Source organism: Vanellus vanellus (assembly GCF_965231255.1).
Source record: "Vanellus vanellus genome assembly, chromosome: 2".
NCBI classification, from domain to species: Eukaryota; Metazoa; Chordata; class Aves; order Charadriiformes; family Charadriidae; genus Vanellus; species Vanellus vanellus.
Window position 1 is genome coordinate 10,508,966 of NC_138906.1, and position 18,149 is coordinate 10,527,114.

At 39.2% G+C, this 18,149-nt stretch overlaps 1 protein-coding gene across 2 annotated transcripts in view; it reads right to left on the reverse strand.

Moving 5' to 3' along the window:
* Window positions 1-7,238: 7,238 nt before the first annotated feature.
* The window catches only part of LMBR1 (limb development membrane protein 1), a 70,294-nt gene continuing 59,383 nt past the window's right edge, over window positions 7,239-18,149 (reverse strand). The window contains exons 14-17 of one of the 2 annotated variants that reach the window (XM_082499525.1): window positions 17,993-18,083; window positions 16,436-16,502; window positions 11,891-12,052; window positions 7,239-9,265 (exon numbers count right to left, since the gene is read on the reverse strand). In XM_082499525.1, the coding sequence (XP_082355651.1) occupies window positions 9,183-9,265; window positions 11,891-12,052; window positions 16,436-16,502; window positions 17,993-18,083 (403 nt within the window). In that variant the 3' untranslated portion in view covers window positions 7,239-9,182. The remainder of the gene's footprint in view (window positions 9,266-11,890; window positions 12,053-16,435; window positions 16,503-17,992; window positions 18,084-18,149) is intronic. The other variant, XM_082499526.1, reaches the window with a different exon arrangement.

Below are 18,149 nucleotides of genomic sequence, written 5' to 3' on the forward strand. Positions count from 1 at the left end.
AACTTCCAAATAATCCCGACAGGATCAAATTGTGTCACGCACCATGGGAGGGGGTCACCACAGTACCAGGTGTATGGCTTTATGGTCTTGAGCTGGAAGTGGGAAAGGCTGTATTAGAGAATCCTTAGAGAAAAAGTGTTTTACAGATCAGACTCTGCTTTTGGGCAGCCGGAAAGCTGTCTGCGAGGCTTTCAGAGAGTTTGGCTTTCTCTAGGAACTTGCGGAGAATGCATGACACCCCAAAGGACTAGGAACTGATAAACCTGTCTTGAAACAGAGAAGGAGGGAAGAAATCCAGGGAAGCTGCAAAGATTAGTTTCACTTCATTTCCCAGAAAAACATTGGTACAAACTACTTAAAATGAACTAGTATTTGACATGGGATTTGCCAAGAAGAGAATACTAATCAAGACAATTCAGTTCTTTTCTGTAACAGGATACAGTCCTGCAAAAGAAGCAGAAAATGTAGTGTCACAAACGAAGTGCAGGATGTAACCCCATGTACAAGACGACTCACATCTTATCTATGTAACAATATAGAGACTTTCTGTAGAAAGACATCCAGGGGAAGAAAAAAAAAAAAAAAAAAAAAAAAAGACCACCAAAAAAAAAACCCAAACAAAAAAAGTACCAAAGACACAATATAGTGTAAGGGCTCAAGCTGGAGGTTTCTGTGTCCAGTTCTGAGCTCTGCATTTCTAGAAACACAGGAGGGTCCCCACAGGCAGCAGAGAGGGTGACGCGAGGCCTGCGGAAAATGGTTGAGGGAATCAGGGGTCACTTCTTACATAGAAGATAAAGGGAAATGTGACGCTCAGGTGTGGAAACAGCTGGTGCCAGCAGAAAGGCTTGTCTTCCTCTGGACGCTTGAGAAGCAAATTAAAGCTGAAAGTGTGGCGAGGGCCGTTCACGTTTGACATTTAGGAAACCTCAGACAGTTAAACACTGGGGTATACTGCCCAGGGACAGCAGAGTCACAACGCGGAGAGCCCCTGCCAGGCTGGTTCAATACCGGGGATGACGTAACTGTTTGACCCTCTGCAGCCCAACGGATCAGACATCTCCAGGCCCCTTCAGGCCACATGAGCCTTGAATTTTAAAAACAGCCTAAAATCTCCCATGAAACAGAAAGTCTGAAGCTGTTTAAGTTTAAAATAGTTTAGGCAACATGCTGGTCAGGTTTTTTATATATAAAAATTGCCCTTCAGTCAAAGAATTAAGCTATTGAAAGTGACTTATACATTACATCATCAGCGTACTCTTCTATAAACAAACCCCACTCACCTAAAGCAGAGAGTTCAAGTTAATTGTGCCCCTGTTTTAAACACAGGGTTGTAATCCCTCTGAACGTGCAGGAGTCTCCACCACATACCATACATCACATTTTTTAAGGACCTGACCATTTGAGAATCTCAAAAGCACGTTAAATTGGGGGGGGGGGGGAAGGAAGAAGAGAGAGGAATGCAACTATTCGCACCAACTACTGACAGGATAATTTAGTGTGCCACAGATTTTTTTTTCATTGCTTAAAATAAGTATTAAAAGCAAAACTCCACTATGAATCACACTTTATTGAAAACACAGTAAAAAAAGAAAAAGATATTCCTACAAAACATTCCGTGTAACATTTCAAACAATGGAAAAAGCGCATTATCACTGCTTTTCACAACAAAAAAAAAAAAAAAAAATCAACGTAAGGCAGCAAGTGTTTTCATTCAGTTTTGTAACACAGAAAAGTACTCACAACTGAGCAATTACAAAACATATTTCTGCATGACCTAAAAATAAACCAGGGAGGGTTTGGTGGGGAGAAGGTATGCACACAGAAAATAGTTCTGAATTAAGTAATGCTAAAAGCATAATTTTCAGCTATATTTCACCCTGGTCCAAGTTAAATCCATGTGAAAGAAACATCAGTTGCTTAATACTGCAGAGTTTACAGAGCCTTAAGCACAAACCAGACCACGAGGGACCGCTGATTCCATTCAACATCTCTCTGCCACACACAGGGAAGATTATGCACAATTTTTATTTTTTTTTTTTGTAAACTAAAATCTTAACCAGTAACACTGCAATGAAAAATGTGGACGTCCATGACAGAAGACACCCACTGCCACTGTCACAGCGCCAGCAGTCGCAACACCCACAGAAACGCTAGCTCACGCCTGTATTCTTATGGTCGCATCACCCAGGTCCACGTGAAGCTGATGCCATGTGACGAGACGCGAGCGGCACTCAGAGTATTCTCAGCCTCCTCAGCAGGAATTTTAAAGACAAAGCTTCCCAAAGACAAGAGCAAAGTGTGCTTTCTGTTTGGGTAAGGCAGGGTTGGGTTCCTAACCCCGCAAGAAAGTACTGGGAATCTATCTGTATTTTTGTGTACAAGCATGTGTTTCATAGACATTAAGTTTTCAAATCCACAACCCAAATGTATCTTCATTTTCTATTCATTTGTTTTTAAAGCAATAGAAGTCAGGCCAAGTAAGACAGAAATACTTTGACACCTACTTTAAACAAAACAAAACAAAACAAAAAAAAGTGGCCCAACTTTGTTTTGTTATACAAAGCCATGGAGGGGAAAGTTACTCACACAGATTTTATGTAAGTATTTTGGCCCAAACTGGGAAAACTTATGGTTGGGGTAAAACAGGAGTCATGCACCGATTAATCTTCTCCTGAAGCATTTGAACACACCCATCAAATTCACAATACAGGTACCACCATCATGCTGCGTTTCTGAATGATCATTTTACATGGAGAGCGAAGATCCAAAACCCGCTCATATGTGTGAAACACCAACGGCACAGAAAACACGTGAAGAGCCTTCCCTCAGCACCGTGCAAAGGTTGACTTTGATCAAAACATGAGAGAGTTAGAGAGTGCCGACGCACTGGAACGATGCGTCTCCATCTCCAGTGGAGTAATGCAGCGTGGCACATCGGGAGCTGCAGCCTCACCCTACTAATGACAAGGAAGACAGCAGAGAGGTTCCACGGAAGAGCAGCTCTTCTGCAGCAACTGCCGTCAGCACGGGCTCACGTGGGCTGTACGAGCTACTCTCCATGAGAAGCGGGCCGGCTGCCTCACGCTACTGAAGGTTAAACACACATATACACGCAATGACTAAACCATTTCCATCTCATGCCTAACTCAAGCTTACATGAGCTGTTGGTAATTTGTTAGAGGACCCACTCTAATGACAGTGTTGTTTTAATGGAACCTAGTGGTAAAAAACAGATAGAGTACAAATTAATAAATACTAACATTTTCTTAATGGAAGAATATTTCTAACTAGGGAATGAAATGCAGGAAAAGAAATACATTAAAATCAAAGGAAGCGCCCCGATACTTCAGCAGCTGGTATCTACGGGAGCACCGAATATATGAAGCACTGGTCATGAGTTTCATCCAGTGATGCCGACTATAAAACTTAATGTAACGAGGGGTGAAAGCAACAGCAATACTTGAGGTTAATACACAACAAACGTTTAGAAGCAATTTAGAAGCAGTACCCCAAAGTGCTCAGGTAGGTACAAATGAACAGTCGGACACTTGAAGTCTTATGAACTGGGATTACCTAATTTCTGTGTTTATAAGAGGTCTTAATGCAGATACAGCTTTTAAACCCCTCAGATTTAGATATGTCAGGACTATCAAGATTTACAGGATATTTCTATCACTTTGCCTGTTTAGAGTCACCTTTGGTTATTTGTTAAAACATTTAATGCTACGTGTATAAAAACAATCTGTGAGCAATAAATGAAACTGAAAAAAGTTACTGCAAAAAATGTGGTAAGTAATACAGAACAAGGAAGCATCCTCAGGTTTTCTGTTAGCAAGTAAGAGTCATCTCCACACAGTCATAGGCTTCTATAAATTTTAGTTGAAGGATACTGTCGCACTGTGAAACACAAACTCAATACCTAAAGGGAGCCTACAGGAGAGCTGGGGAAGGACTTTTTACTCGGGCATGTAGCGATAGGACGAGGGAGAATGGCTTTAAACTGGAAGAGGGCAGGTTCAGATTGAACATTAGGAAGAAGTTTTTCACTGAGGGTGGTAAGGCACTGGAACAGGTTGCCCAGAGAGGTTGTTGAGGCCCCATCCCTGGTGGTGTTCAAGGCCAGCCTGGACGTGGCCTTGGGCAACCTGGTCTAGTGGGAGGTGTCCTGTCTATGGGGGGTTGGAACTCGATGATCTTCAATGTCCTTTCCAACCTAAACCTTTCTATGATTCTATGCTATTTTTAGCAGTATGGAATTTTAAAGATGGACTAGAAGAAGAATAGAAAACAGACTGTCTGCACAGGTGAGCTCCATGTCATTTCCCCACTCCAATTGGGGGATTCTGGAAGTCACATTTAGCGTTAATTCCCCACAAGGTCTGTTCTCCTTCCTAATATTCTGATCCGTACCATCAGGCTTTAATTGCTAAAATAAAACTTGTAGGAGATCCTCTCTAGATGAGGTCTGGAGGGAACATGGTTCTATTGAGAACCATGCAGCATTCCTGAGACAGCAAGAAGCCACTCAAACACAGAATGGCCTGCACAGGAACGCCCAACCAGAGAATCCCAAAGGATGTCTTTGTCCCAAGAAAACAGAGCTGAAAGCGAAAAGCTGCAGTTCAAGAACGCACACAGCTGTCACCTGGAAACGTGGAGAATCTGCAGTCCCAGCCAAAGGCAACCCAATTCAGCAGCCAGGACTGCGCGTGGCAGCCGGACAAACCAGGGGCTGATCTCCCCACTCCTGGGACAGAAATGGAGCATCAGTTCCGCTGACGAGACTGTCGGAGGCAGTTTGCCCAAGGTAAGGGCGCTGGGCAAGGCAGGAGGTGGCAGAGGTTATCACCACCTGGGTGATGGCTGTTGCCTTCGATCGCTCTCCCCGAACGGGACGAATTCAAAAGCAGCATTTTTGTGAAGTTCAAATACTGTTAATGTGACTGAAATAACCTGCCAGTTCACCAACAGTAAATTCAACATTCCGCTCAAGATTTCAGCTTCTGAAATACCGGGGCTGAGGAGGGGAGTTAGTGTTTGCAATATTGTCCCGAATCAGCACTAAAATAACAACAAAAATACAAATGCTTGGGGGTGGGGGGATCTTATTTCCTTAAAGCATTTAAAGGTTCACAGTTCACATCAACACTTTTTTTAAACAAAACTAAGCACACTTCTTTTTAAAGAGTTCATTAACGTGGCCTTAGTGTACTGCCTCTGCTTAAATTACTTCACGTCGATTTAAAAAAAATTGCTGGTTTACATATACTCTGATTTTAAAAAACGGGATTTAGCCGTCTTCCTATGTCTGTGATTTCAAAACTGAAGACGCTAGTCCAGTAAGCGCAAGGCTCAGCTGCTGCACACACACCACCAGCACCCATCCCGCTGCTGGAAGCGGAGGGCAAGAAAGTGAAAGGAAAACAACCTAGAACATTCTTGCAAAATTCAAGGTAAGTCAGATAGACGAAGCAGCCAATCGCTCCTTGTTTCTGCCTTTTCCACCTCTAATTTAGACTGTAAATTCTTTTAAGAAAAAGCCCGTCTCGTCTTCACTACGCAGCAGCGGCACACGTGAGCACTTGAAGCGGCATCAGCTGCTGCAGAGACAGACGGGCGAGCGGGAGAGACCTGGTGGGACAGATGAGGGCGGCAGCCCCCTTCGCACTCGTCGCTCCTGGTGACATACCGGAGGAAGTGTCACTCTGCAGCACCCGCTCACACGTCCATCCCATGGAGCACACGGCGGCACAAGCTCCTGTCTGCGCAGGCTCGACCGCGGCAACAGCCGTGCCTCTGCTACTCCCGGTGGGACTTTGGAAGCAGACAAGGAAAACAACTGGTCAAATCCTTTAATTTCTATGACACTAAAACAGTCAACAGGGTAACAGGTACGGGGGGAACAGGGCCAAAGATAAACATCACATTACAGACAGTAAACAAAGCTTCCTATGAATGCAAAACTTGTTACTTGTACAGTAACCAATACTATTATTTTTTAGCTTAAAGTGATAAGTATGTGCTTTACGCTTAGAAATCCTACGATATTACAGTTCCGCCAGTGCATTTAATATTGTGCTACCAACACAGAATAAAGCCAAGAAACGGCTAACTTAAAACACTTAGTTTACATCTACTTTTTGGTCTTGTGTGGTATCTAGTTGAAGATGGAAGCGTTTATGTGCTTTTTGCCTCGTAAGAAGTGAGGCAGATGTTAATGTTACTAAGATCAGCTGTATATACCTTGAAGGTATAGACCACCTGACTCTACATGAGTCAAAATACTAGGAATGTATCGTCAATATCCATTAATGAATTACCAGTTGCTTGTATTTAAGTGACCGTATGCTTCTGTGAAAAGTACATAGTGACCTGTATCTTACACGCAATATATTTGTAGCACTGTATCTGTAAAGAAGTTTTGCATCAGCGTGTCGTTTTCAAGGCCAAAGGCATATTTTAATGTGGACAGTGTCACAATATAAACAGCTGATTTTGAAACAAAACAGTCAGTAATTGCACAGGGGTAGTTCTGAATTTCTCATTCACCTTGGAAGCCGCACAGCATCTGAACCACCCTCCCTATTTCAGTGCAAAATCTTCCCTAACGTAGCCTTAATCCACACGCCTGACTGCAGAAGGGGTTGGAACCAGCAAGGCTGTAACAGTTGTTTTGAGAGAGAATTGTAAAGCCTTGCCCAAACCTTGTGTGCTTATCAGCAGGAACTGTCTCTGCTCAGTTTAAAGAAGTGCCCAACTCACTTTCAGAAACCACATACACGTTATAATCCCATCTTCTTCTTGGTTCTCGGGTCACTGACGCCAGGGCAAACATCTCTCCAAAAGCATGAAGAGTGAGACCTACGCTGGTTCACGCTCCCTAGATTTATTCCTTAAATTCGTTTCTTCAGTTTCACAGCGTGTATTTAAATAACTGTCTAGCGTTGCAACAGAAATATTTCAATAAAGCCAACTAGCCTCACACACCACGGCTGCCCAGCCCCATTAAGACATGAGGGCAATTTTGGTCACACAATCACTTGCATGGACAAGTGGATACTCTTCAGTTATGTTGAACTGTAATGCTAATACATAAGGCTACAAGCTCTGAGAATACCTGAATGATGCCCCTAATAATAAGTCTCCCAATATTTTAAATGTAAACACATTTTAAAACGACTTTTAATTACAGCTCCCTGTTCTTGGTTGCAGAACTTTGACTCATATAAAGATTTCTCACTAAAATATCAGCATTAAACTCAAACAACAGAAAAGATGCTTGTAAATCTTAATGAAATCAAGCAATTTTACTTTGTCTTCCAAGACTCAGTACAACACACCAGCAGTCAGTTTCATAAGCCTTGAATTTATGCTAATCACACATTAAAAAAAAAGTAACTCTCCAGCATCATATTTACTACAGCAGTATTTACATTATGCCCCAGTTCAAGTCAGAAAAGGCAGCTGCAAAAAAAATGGAGAAATCCTCACATACACTGGAGCTTGAGTTTTGAAGCACTCCAGGGGGGTGGGGGGGGAAAAAAAAAAGCAAAAGCTGACATTCACCCACAGAGCAGTAAGGTCCACAGCCCGGAGCAGTCATCGCAGCAGAACAGCCAGAGTTTCTGACACAAAGTTTACCTTATTTTGGAGAGCCAGTTAGCTGTCACCGCCTGATCACATACAAGACCCCAAGCTACAGACAGACACACTTGTTTTACAGAAACAGGAATTAAAGAGGAACGTTATCTGACTCGCAACATAAGGGGCACACGCTGACGGTGTCCCCATTCCCATCTGTTTGAAGATTACTTGTGGCAGCGCAGGACAAAAATGCAACCAGATTTTGAGTACTTGCTTGGGTTTTGGTTGGTGGGTTTGTGTTTTGGTTTTTTGTTTGGGTTTTTTTTTTTTTTTTTCTTTTCTATAAACTGCTTAGAGGGTTCCTACGGCTGCAGTAACGCTAAGGACGTTACCACCCACCTATGCCATCCTGAATCTAAGGCCGCTGAGCAGTCACACCATAACACCGCAGAAATTCATACTACCAAGACTGAACACACAAGTTTTACTTACCAAGCCACCTATGTCATCTCTATAAGCTTAGAATTCAATTTACGATAGCTACACATATAGGCCTATATCCACGTTCATGTGTACATTAAAAAACAGGCGAGTGAAAGATACTGTATTACGCCACTGAACAGAAATCCTGGTAACTATAGTATAAATTCAGAGAAATAATTTACTTCAAATTAAAGACGACTGTAAAAAACTGCAATTGCAGCCTCCTAAGCCTGTGCTACTCGCATTGATTACAAGTACTGCTTATACACAGTAGTTCATAAAGAATTTTACAGGGATGTACTTGGTAGGGTAAGCGACCTCCGTGGCACAATAGCTTACAGAACTGTAAGAGCTGTGACAGGGGGTCTACGCAGCTTTTTACAAAGCATACTAGGCTCAGATTTAACACTGAAGTTAATCTTCATCTGGTACTTTGCTCTATTCAATAAGACATTGTCGGGCCACCAGTAGAGCAACCTGGCGTTTAGAGCTAGGAACAGAGAGCTGAAAACGCTGCCCTTGCGCGAGAGCTGTGTGACATGAGAGTGTGAACAGCCCACTGCATCCAGCACGACAGGAGCTGTGATCTCTACCAGTTACTCATTTTTAACACTGTCTCAGTGGAACTGTTTATCTACTGTCAAGGATACCTACTCCAGGTAGTTTACGTTTCCAGTTAGGGTCATACAGGGCTTCAAGTGTATCTTTTTTCTTTTCTTTTTTTTTTTTTTTTTTAAACCAAGTCCCAAAGTTATTCTTTATAGCTGTGTCTGTGTAACACAGGAGGTACTGTGCATTCAAATGGCAGCAGGTTTATATCTAAAGAAGTGAGACCGTCAAGAAATAAAAAGGAATGCGTTATTCTCTTCAGCTTCCAGTCTTCAAGGCACCTCCTGCGTTAGCTAACTGGGAAATAAACAAGCAGACCAAAAGTTCACTGGAAAGAAGAATCTGATATAGCTAACTTCCTCAGAAGCACACAGCATCAAAAAAATGAGACAAGGTTGGACCCAAATTATCAACAAATAAAATGAATATAAAAATGCTGATGAGATGACAGGAATGCCATGAGGTTGATGTTTTCAGCTCTGTTGATTGCAGGTGATTGTTTATCACAGTGTTTTCTGATGCCCATTTGCAGACGGCTTTGTCTCCGAGTCTCTTGGATTGTTTGACAGATGAAGTTTATCTAATCCTGCAAAACATTACACAATAAGGAAAAACTGAGATTCTCCCACGTTTCATGCATACAGGTACTCAAAAGAATACATACAAACCAAATTTGACTTTATGATTAAGGGCTTTGTGTTTGCTGAAGCCCAGAACTGACATTTTAGCTGAGATCAGAGTTACTACTGGGAAATTCCCTCAGTTGTTTTAAGTGAGAAAAGTCCATTACAACGGATAAGTGTGGAAGTGAGAGAAGCCTAACTTCACGTTGCTTATATCAGACTGAGATGCTAAGAACCGATAAAAACTTGCAAGACTCTGCCAACCTACAAAGACCAAAATAATTACCTAAAATATTTCTTTTAAACTACAGCATCTTTCTGAAAAGTATCCATTTCTTATCTTGAGCTCATTGGTGATGACCACATCACCTCTCTAAACTGTTCCTATGTCTAATAATATTTTTAGGCCTACGTTATTACTAATTTGTTTATCTCTGTTTCCAGCCAAGTGCTAATTAAAGTCTCCCATCCTGCCCCAGGCAAGTAGTTAAACTACTCTTTTTTTGCGGGGAGGTGGGGAAAGATGTTAAATTTAACCACATTTTTTTTCCACAAGAAGCACAATGTCAATCCTTCCTTGCTTGCTACGGTTTCTCTCTGAAGTGTCCCATCAAGTCTCTAAAATTAAGGATCAAAATTGGCAAGAGCTTCTTATTCATTTAGCATAGACTATACTGAACGTTTTACTGAAGTGCCACGATGCACCAAGTTAAATTTCTTGCATCACTGGAATTCCAAAATTGACCACACTACTAAAAAACCAAAATCTGCTCAATATGGTATTATTTGCAAGTCCAAATATGACATGAATTCTTTGGTCACAGGCCTGCAGCAGGAATTTACCTTCCACTAATTTCCTACGATGCTCCACCACCCTCTAGTCCTCACCATTGAAGTTTTCAGCAGGGGGGAGAAATGAGCACACAAACTTCAGTTATCACCCTTTTCTATGTGACGGTTTTGAAACAGACAGTTTTTTATGCACAGCGTTGAAAAGAAACCCGGTTTGCATCAGGAACATGCGCTCTTCAGGACTCATAACTCCTTGCTTGTGTCAAATGCAAACCTTTTACCAATTACTTTGCTTCTCTATTTCGATCACAATATTTACACAAAATCACACAATATGTGACAGCAAGATGCCAAAAAAATCCACTACTATGATGGCATCCAGTGACTATTATCCTACTACACCTGCATTTTGAAGTTTGTCAATCTGCTTTCAACATGTATAATTTTTTATTAAACTCTCTGTTTAATACAGTAAAGTGCCATGAAATATCAAGATAAATCTTTTACATCACTTAAAGACAGAAGCTTTAAAGTTTTACCAGACCTGTTGCTATAAGCCCATTCTGACTGATGTTGATTTATTTCCTTCAGAGCTCTGCAACAACTATAATGTTATAAAAAGTAATACCTTTACAGTCAAAGCAGTTGCATTAAAAAGGAAAAAAAGGGCTATGCAAGTCAACTGAAAGAGATGAATCAAGGTCTTCTCATAAAATGACCTTAACTAAAAGCTGGGCGATAGTGTCAAATACATCACACTTGCATCATCTATCTGTCTCAATCTACAATGGAACTTCTCTGAAAATATTTCCAGCGTAAAAACCAATGGTCAGATTTACACACCCCTGGCGCACTAATCGGTTCCCCTGGAGCTTCAAAACTCAACATCAAATATCACAGAATAGCTCGTTTTAATCCTACACTATCGGTCATTTGGTATTTCCCTATTTAGTCAGTCTGATTTTAACTTAATTGCCACCAGTACAGGAGCACTCTAAGAAGCATTTGGATTTTGTTTACCGGGGTCACAACTCTGGAAAGAAGTAAAAAGTAACATAAGTACCTTTTAGACACTACAAACTGCATCCACAGTTATAAACACTGAAGTCTCCCCATTAGTCCCCTCAATTTAAGCAACTATTACTCTAGGGTTCTAAATAGGTAGGAGCTTCATTAATTAGTAGATATAAGATGCAGTAACAATTACTAAATATGTACATTTTATTCTCTTAGTATCAAATACGTTTCAAGCCTTTCTTCTAGGGCCAAGTGCATAATTTGATCAAAATTTTGATGATACCGTGTACAGGTTTTACTCAGCCAGTTACTAAGGTTCTGTACGTTCTGTACAAAGATTTTCTGAATGTGTAGTGCTCAAAAAAACAAAAGCATCACAACAAAGCAGCTAAGAATTCTACTAAACTATTTTTAGGGAATTAATAAGTTGCTTTAAACAAAAAAAGAGAAAAGCCAACCCACCCACAAGTTGAGGTTTTATTTTGGAATAATTGCTCAGTAGCAACGAGAATGTTTCTGTGCTCTCTAAAGGCTGAAAATCTAACTGCAGATCAATAAGTACATGGATGTTTCATTAAGATCAACATTGTACCTTTGCTCTCAACTCTTCAAAAAAATAACACTAAGCTACGCATTCTCACCTTCACTTATACAAACTTCCACCAAAGAAAAGGTTTCTGCAGGTTGTAACAGAACTTTAACAGCAGCACATCAAGTTATCAATGCTGGAGAAAGGAAACGCTCAAGTACCAACTAAATTTTCAGTGCCATATTATTACCTAATGCCTTCAGGAGCTCTTCTCGCACAGCGGAAGTGAACTTTCTGACCAGACATAATGTTGTCATGATAGCAAAGAGCAAGTTGTAAGATAATACAATATAGAAGTTTCCCAGCCAGTTAAACCTTCCGAAGTCTCCAAGAAGATCAAATCTGGTGATTCCTGTTAAAATTACATATAAGATTTACACCAAAAACTTGATTAAATTTTTTAAGAAGCACAAAAATTTCATTCTATTACTTTTTACATATGGATGCAAAATTCTTTCAGACAACACTAAGACACATGGTTAAACACACAAGAGAATAGTCTTAAGGTCATTTTCCCCTTCATGGACCGCTATAAGACTCTAAGACATACTTCTCAAAATGTTTCTGAAGTTTCCTAGTAAAATGCTTGAATAATGTGAGTTGAAATAAACTGTCTACTTTAGATGAGAATTCTGCTTTTATAGTTTCAATAAATACAAATAGGAAATAATCAGTATTACTATGAAAACTGCTTGAAATCTCAGTTTCTACAAAATCCATATCTATTCCATAAAAAGGATGAAATGCACCGCGGGCTTTCTTATTTAAAGATACAGGTAGCAAAATGCCTTTCCACAAGAGCCACAACATCTTACAATAAACTCTAAGCCTTTGTAAGCGTTTTTTCAGAGCCACTGCTTTTGAAACCAAAGTTTTAACACACCTTTCCAACTGCAGTTTTACTCCCAGATCTACCCACCACTGTAGCCACAGAGCATTTGCACAGACGGAAAAGAGTTTGGCTTAAAGATGGTGCTGACAGGTCTTCCTCACAGTGGTCCACATCACACTGACACTTGGGCTTTGTGCTGATCAAAGGCTAGTCAATCACTACCGCTAAGTTACCAAAATTCTTCAAAATGTGGAAGCATCTACAAGCTCTAGGGTCCACCCTGGAAAGCAGAAGAGGAAGAACCATAGGCTGTTCTTCTGCCAGGTCTACATCAAGGAGTGCATCGAATAAAGGGCAGAATACTGAGGTGATACCCAAATAACAGTTGACTAGGATTGATGAGCCATTATATTCCCAAAAAAAACTTTTTTTGGCACAGACGATGCCACAGTGACACGCGTTCTCACAGCTGAGCCCAACACTGCAAAGGAAGGAAGCTCACCTCACCCCAGCACTGTGATGGCAGCAGAAAATGAGGCAATGGGAAGATAACCCTGGCTCTGAATTTCCTGGAATAGAGTTTTTTATCATCTTATTTTAAAAGGCTTTGGGGGCTTTTAAGAACTGTGATTTCAACAGTGATGATAAATGAAGACAGATAGAACAGAATTGAGGGCCGGTTACCTTCCTTTCAAGGGTAAACCTGTCACTTACGGATCTCATTCTACTTTGATACCCAAGACTTGCAGCCAGTTATCACGTTAAAAGGTACACACTTCTTGTACTCAGCATCCATCAATTTAATAAAAAAAAAAAGATAGGGGAATCAAATGTAGTATCTAAGAAAAACATGCCAAAACAAAGAAAATTAAAAGAAGGAGAATTTTCAAAGGATAAAGCAAAAAAACCACCACTGAAGCTGATCAAAATAGCAAGAGAGGCAGGGAGAAACATCAAAAAGAGCAAAGAAGGTCTTAACACAAGAAGAAACTGGCTGACTGAATCAACCAGTAAACGGAGGAAGGATAATAACCATGGAGTTGCTTTCACACTTGAAGCCAAACAGACAGTGTCCTTAAGAATATTCTCAAGGCAGCAGAGAGTGTTTTGGTCAGACTGCAGAGCTACAAGAACATTGAGAAAGTCAAGTTCCAACATATAGGCTTCCAGACCCTTAAAGGAAACGAAACAAACAGCTAGAGCACCGAGTAAAGAGTTCTCTGGAAAAGCAAAAATACTCCTCGACACAAAGGGGTTTAGAAGAATAGCTATCAACAGAGCAGGCGTTATGAGGACAAACAAAAACGAAGCCTGACACTTCTCTTAGAGTAGGTGGGAAAAATATTGTCCATAAGTTACATTCATTTCTTCTTACAAATTAAAAAAAAAGTCACTGCTCATCAGAAAAAAAAAAAAAAAATCTGACAGTATCATTTTGTAAGTTTGTGGGAGAAGGGGGTTAAACAGCTTTTGCTGACTTACGGACAGAAGTATCTACTCAGCCCACAGAAAAAAATTCCCAAGACTGCAATCTGAAAGACTACTCAGTGACTGAACAGAAAGCTACATCTCTAGCAGACATAAACATATACCAATAAAGTTGGTGACAATTTACCAAATAAAATACTAAAGAATTGTTCAGGTTAAAAAAATAAATAAATACTATGTTTTTAGACTGTACATACAAATAAGTTTTAAGTCACTCCTTACGTAACTATAATAGGAGAAGAATTCTAGAAATACTTTTGTATATTAGAAATTTCAATTTTGTTTATTTCTATATTCCTGGCTCTTAAGTGTTCTGTTCCCAATTTGTTTCACAGTGGTTAGCAACATGGTGCCGGTGGGAAACTATTTTTCAAGAAGGATTGCTAAAAGGCTGCAAAGTTCTGGAAAAGATGAGTTAACTAATTTTAGTAAAATAACTTATTTTAGTAAAAGCTTTCCTGGACTTCTAAAAGAATGACAGATTAGAGACATTCACCACCTATGTATTTAATGAGTTTGCTATAAAACACAAAAATTCTCATATTTCCATTTTTAAAACTTGAAAAGGGTCAGTACATGTATTAGATAACTTTTGCTTTTTTACCTTTCCCATAGTGATCAAGTCTAGTCTTTTCTGTATAGTCCAGAAACTCGCTTTTTTAATAAAGTGAAAAGACTATGAATCTGCTTAACATATTTATTTCTTTTCATCTATTCAGTGCCACAGGGCGGTAGCATGTAGCGCAACACATGTTGATATTTTTGCAAAGCACCACATGACTCACTGTACTCTAATACACTCTATTAATCCTGTTTGGACAGCTGTGACTGTGCATTTGTTAGCTGTGTGTTAATTGTTCCATTTTTTTTCTTCTTTTATTTATCTCTATGGCAAACTATTCAGGAATTTCATTTGTTAGCCTTTTTTTTTTTTTAAAGTGAGTTTTACCATTAATCTGTTTCCTATGAGACAACAATGCCCCCAGCATGTATACTTACTTCCACGGAATCCGTTTATTATCAGCTGTTAATCTCACAGATCATTAACAATGATTTTATTATTTTTTTTTTAAGTGATGAATGCAGTAACTTAGTGGACACAATACTAATGTTAAAATTCTATTCTAAAACACTAATTTTTCAACATAACATCTTGCTCTAAGTGCTAGAACTGGTTTATTTCTTAGATTTTTACCATACTGGCTATAGTTTAAAACTGCACTACTTTAAATACTTGAATTATTCTTTTGCATTTTTGTGAGGTTTTAGTACATTTTTAAAACATGAGCTCTAGAATGTGTATTTTAAGATTCAACCCTCCAACATGCATTACAGGTGGGGTTTTTGTCTGTTATAGAGGTGATCTAGTAAATCTAATAAAGCTCATCGTCTGTAGATATACAGAGCAGGAAAATATACAGTATAGTTTACCAGAAAATATCAACTACTCTTGATTTGACGATATTCTGGTTGAAAAGAAAATCAGCTACAGAACCACTGGGTGCACATTACTGGTCTGTGGGCCTGAGCTTAAACTCAGCTTGTAGTTAAAACTCATATAGCCCGAGCTGAAGATTTTTGGTTTGTTCTGTTTCACGTTCCCAATGAAATCCATATTAGCTGCAAGTATTCTGCACTACTTAAACATGTCATAGCCTTGCAATTTAACTTCAAGAGTTCAAATTGAAGATTACCTAATTAAAGCGAAGATACAAAACAACTTGTCATTCCAACTGGTTAAAATAGTTTTTCCAATTCAAATGCTACTGCCAGTTCTTAAAACAAAATCAGAACTTCTTCAGTTCTACTATGCTGGAATCCAAATTTTTACATTTGAAAACTGAAGTAACACAGAATGCAAGCAGATTATTTTAGGGAAAAATGAAAGTAGCCTGGTATCATCGCCGATAAAAAAAAATTACTAAATGAAGAGTCATTAACTGTTTTTAAAAAGACATTTGCACTCAATGTTACCTCAAATTTTATACCCAAAACCCCCAAATGTATTTGTTCCATGAAAACTGAGCACTGTAATTTCACAGTGAACATGAAACTATTTTATACTACCCTGAACAAGCAGTCTCCATATCTACTCTTCTCACCATCTCCTGTTTTAAGACGTTGAACATCTGACCTGCCTTTTAAAAAGAATTCTCTAGAAAATGCTTAGCATCTTTTTTTCAGAATGTATGTTCTGCAGTCCATTTACATAGAATGTACGTTCAACAACTCATGCTGGTGTAGAAAAGAAGGCCACCCATACATGCTCTTTCTATTGCAAGTGATGGCAAATTAAATACGTACTGTGAAATGCACAGTTAAAGGCTGATTGGTTTGGTTTTTTTGGTTTGTTTTGTTTTTAAAATTTAATTAAACATCCTTTATTACAATGTTTTATACTTCCATTTCACTTACCCAATGTCCTTGACATCACTGGCAACGCCGAGCTTAGCACCAAGATTGAGACACAGTTTCCAATGATCTGTTTGAAAATGACAAACAGCATTTAACTTATAAGTGGGATTCTTGAAGAAACAAAAACAAAAACCAACAAACAGAACAGTGGTCAAGATGAAAAAGAATTCCTGAAAATTACATTCTTCAAACTGAACCTAAAGCAATTTACAATAACATAGTCTTGCTTACTTCTGTCACACTTCTCCATATGGTGTTAAACAAGATGACGATCCAAGAGAAGATTTAAGAAAAAAAATAAAAATCTCAAATATGTAACCATTTGCTTTTATTCGAAGTGTTACGTATGCTGAGGTTCAAAATAATTCATGTTGCAAAGCGTCAACTGTTTACTTAATTCTTGCAAACCTTTTACAAAAGAACCATTCCATGGACTTAGAATAGATGGCTGATACATCAGCTTAAGCTTTGTATGTAACTGCTTGCAGGATTAGCATTATTTAAAAAATTACAACAAAGAGCTTCCTTTCAATTGAATGCCTGTTGACTACTTTAAATAGTACAAAAAAATTCACAGCTGTTAGATTTTACTCTAGTTTTTGTGAAGCCTTTATAAAGAGTAATTGAAACTTTCTCTCACAAGGGACCACTTTCTTCAGCTCTAATTCTACCAGAATCCAAAACAAAACAACAGAAACCTTCTTGAAAGTAGGTAGATATTTGTGCATTCACTATTTATTTCTACACTATTCCTGGCATACTGTAAACAAACAAGAGAAAAGATTAAGATCATTCCAACTCCCTACTATCCATCTACTACAACCACTCTATTATGTGTTTACCTACTTCCTCACTTCCAAAAATTTATTGTAAAAATGTCTTTATCCATTACTTCAACAACAACAACAACAACAAAACAACTCAACCAAACAATGAAACACATTGCAAAAATAATTAAATTCAACATCTGTTCCTTGGCTACTGATCACCTTCCCTTGTCAGCTGTGGGAATATTTTGCCAAAAACCTAAGCATGTTCCTCCGCATTAGGTAACAGCATTTGTTATTCTGAAGCCAGTGCTAAATTGTGGAAAGTCAAATTAGCCTCAGACTGCAAAATGTTGCTGAATAGACCTCCTCAGTCTTAGATTAATTATTCAAATTTGAATTACTTTGTCTGTATTACTTCTAGCAACCAAGTTCTTCAGATTTCAAACAAGCTCCCTGAAGTACAGTTAGCACAATCAAAGTTACTCATTAGCAATACGTTTCCTTTGAAAAAAGTTCTTTCACTAGCTTTTCTATAGCTAGTTAACAAGCTCGGCTATTCCCGGCTTTTTACAAGTGAATGGACGCCATCCAAACTAAACAGAGCACATCCTTTTTCCCACTCATTCAGCATTTTGAAAATCTTCCAGTTTGTGTTTACGCAGCTTACAAACAAATACCGATCGCTGCAAATGAGCCATTCAGGGCAATTACTAACTAAAAGAGTCGGTTTGTCTTGGGTGGCAAGAAAGAGGGGAAGGGGCCATCACCATCACAGACTTTACCTTACCTTTGTCATAGTTGTGTCATCCTTCCTGGGAGTGAAATTTTCAAAAAAACGAAGACTGTAGAAGCCGACGACAGAGGATACCATAAGATAGCTGTGAGAATCAAGGAAAAAGGAACCTCCAAGGAATGCAAGTTTCACTCAAGTTCTCAGCAGTGTC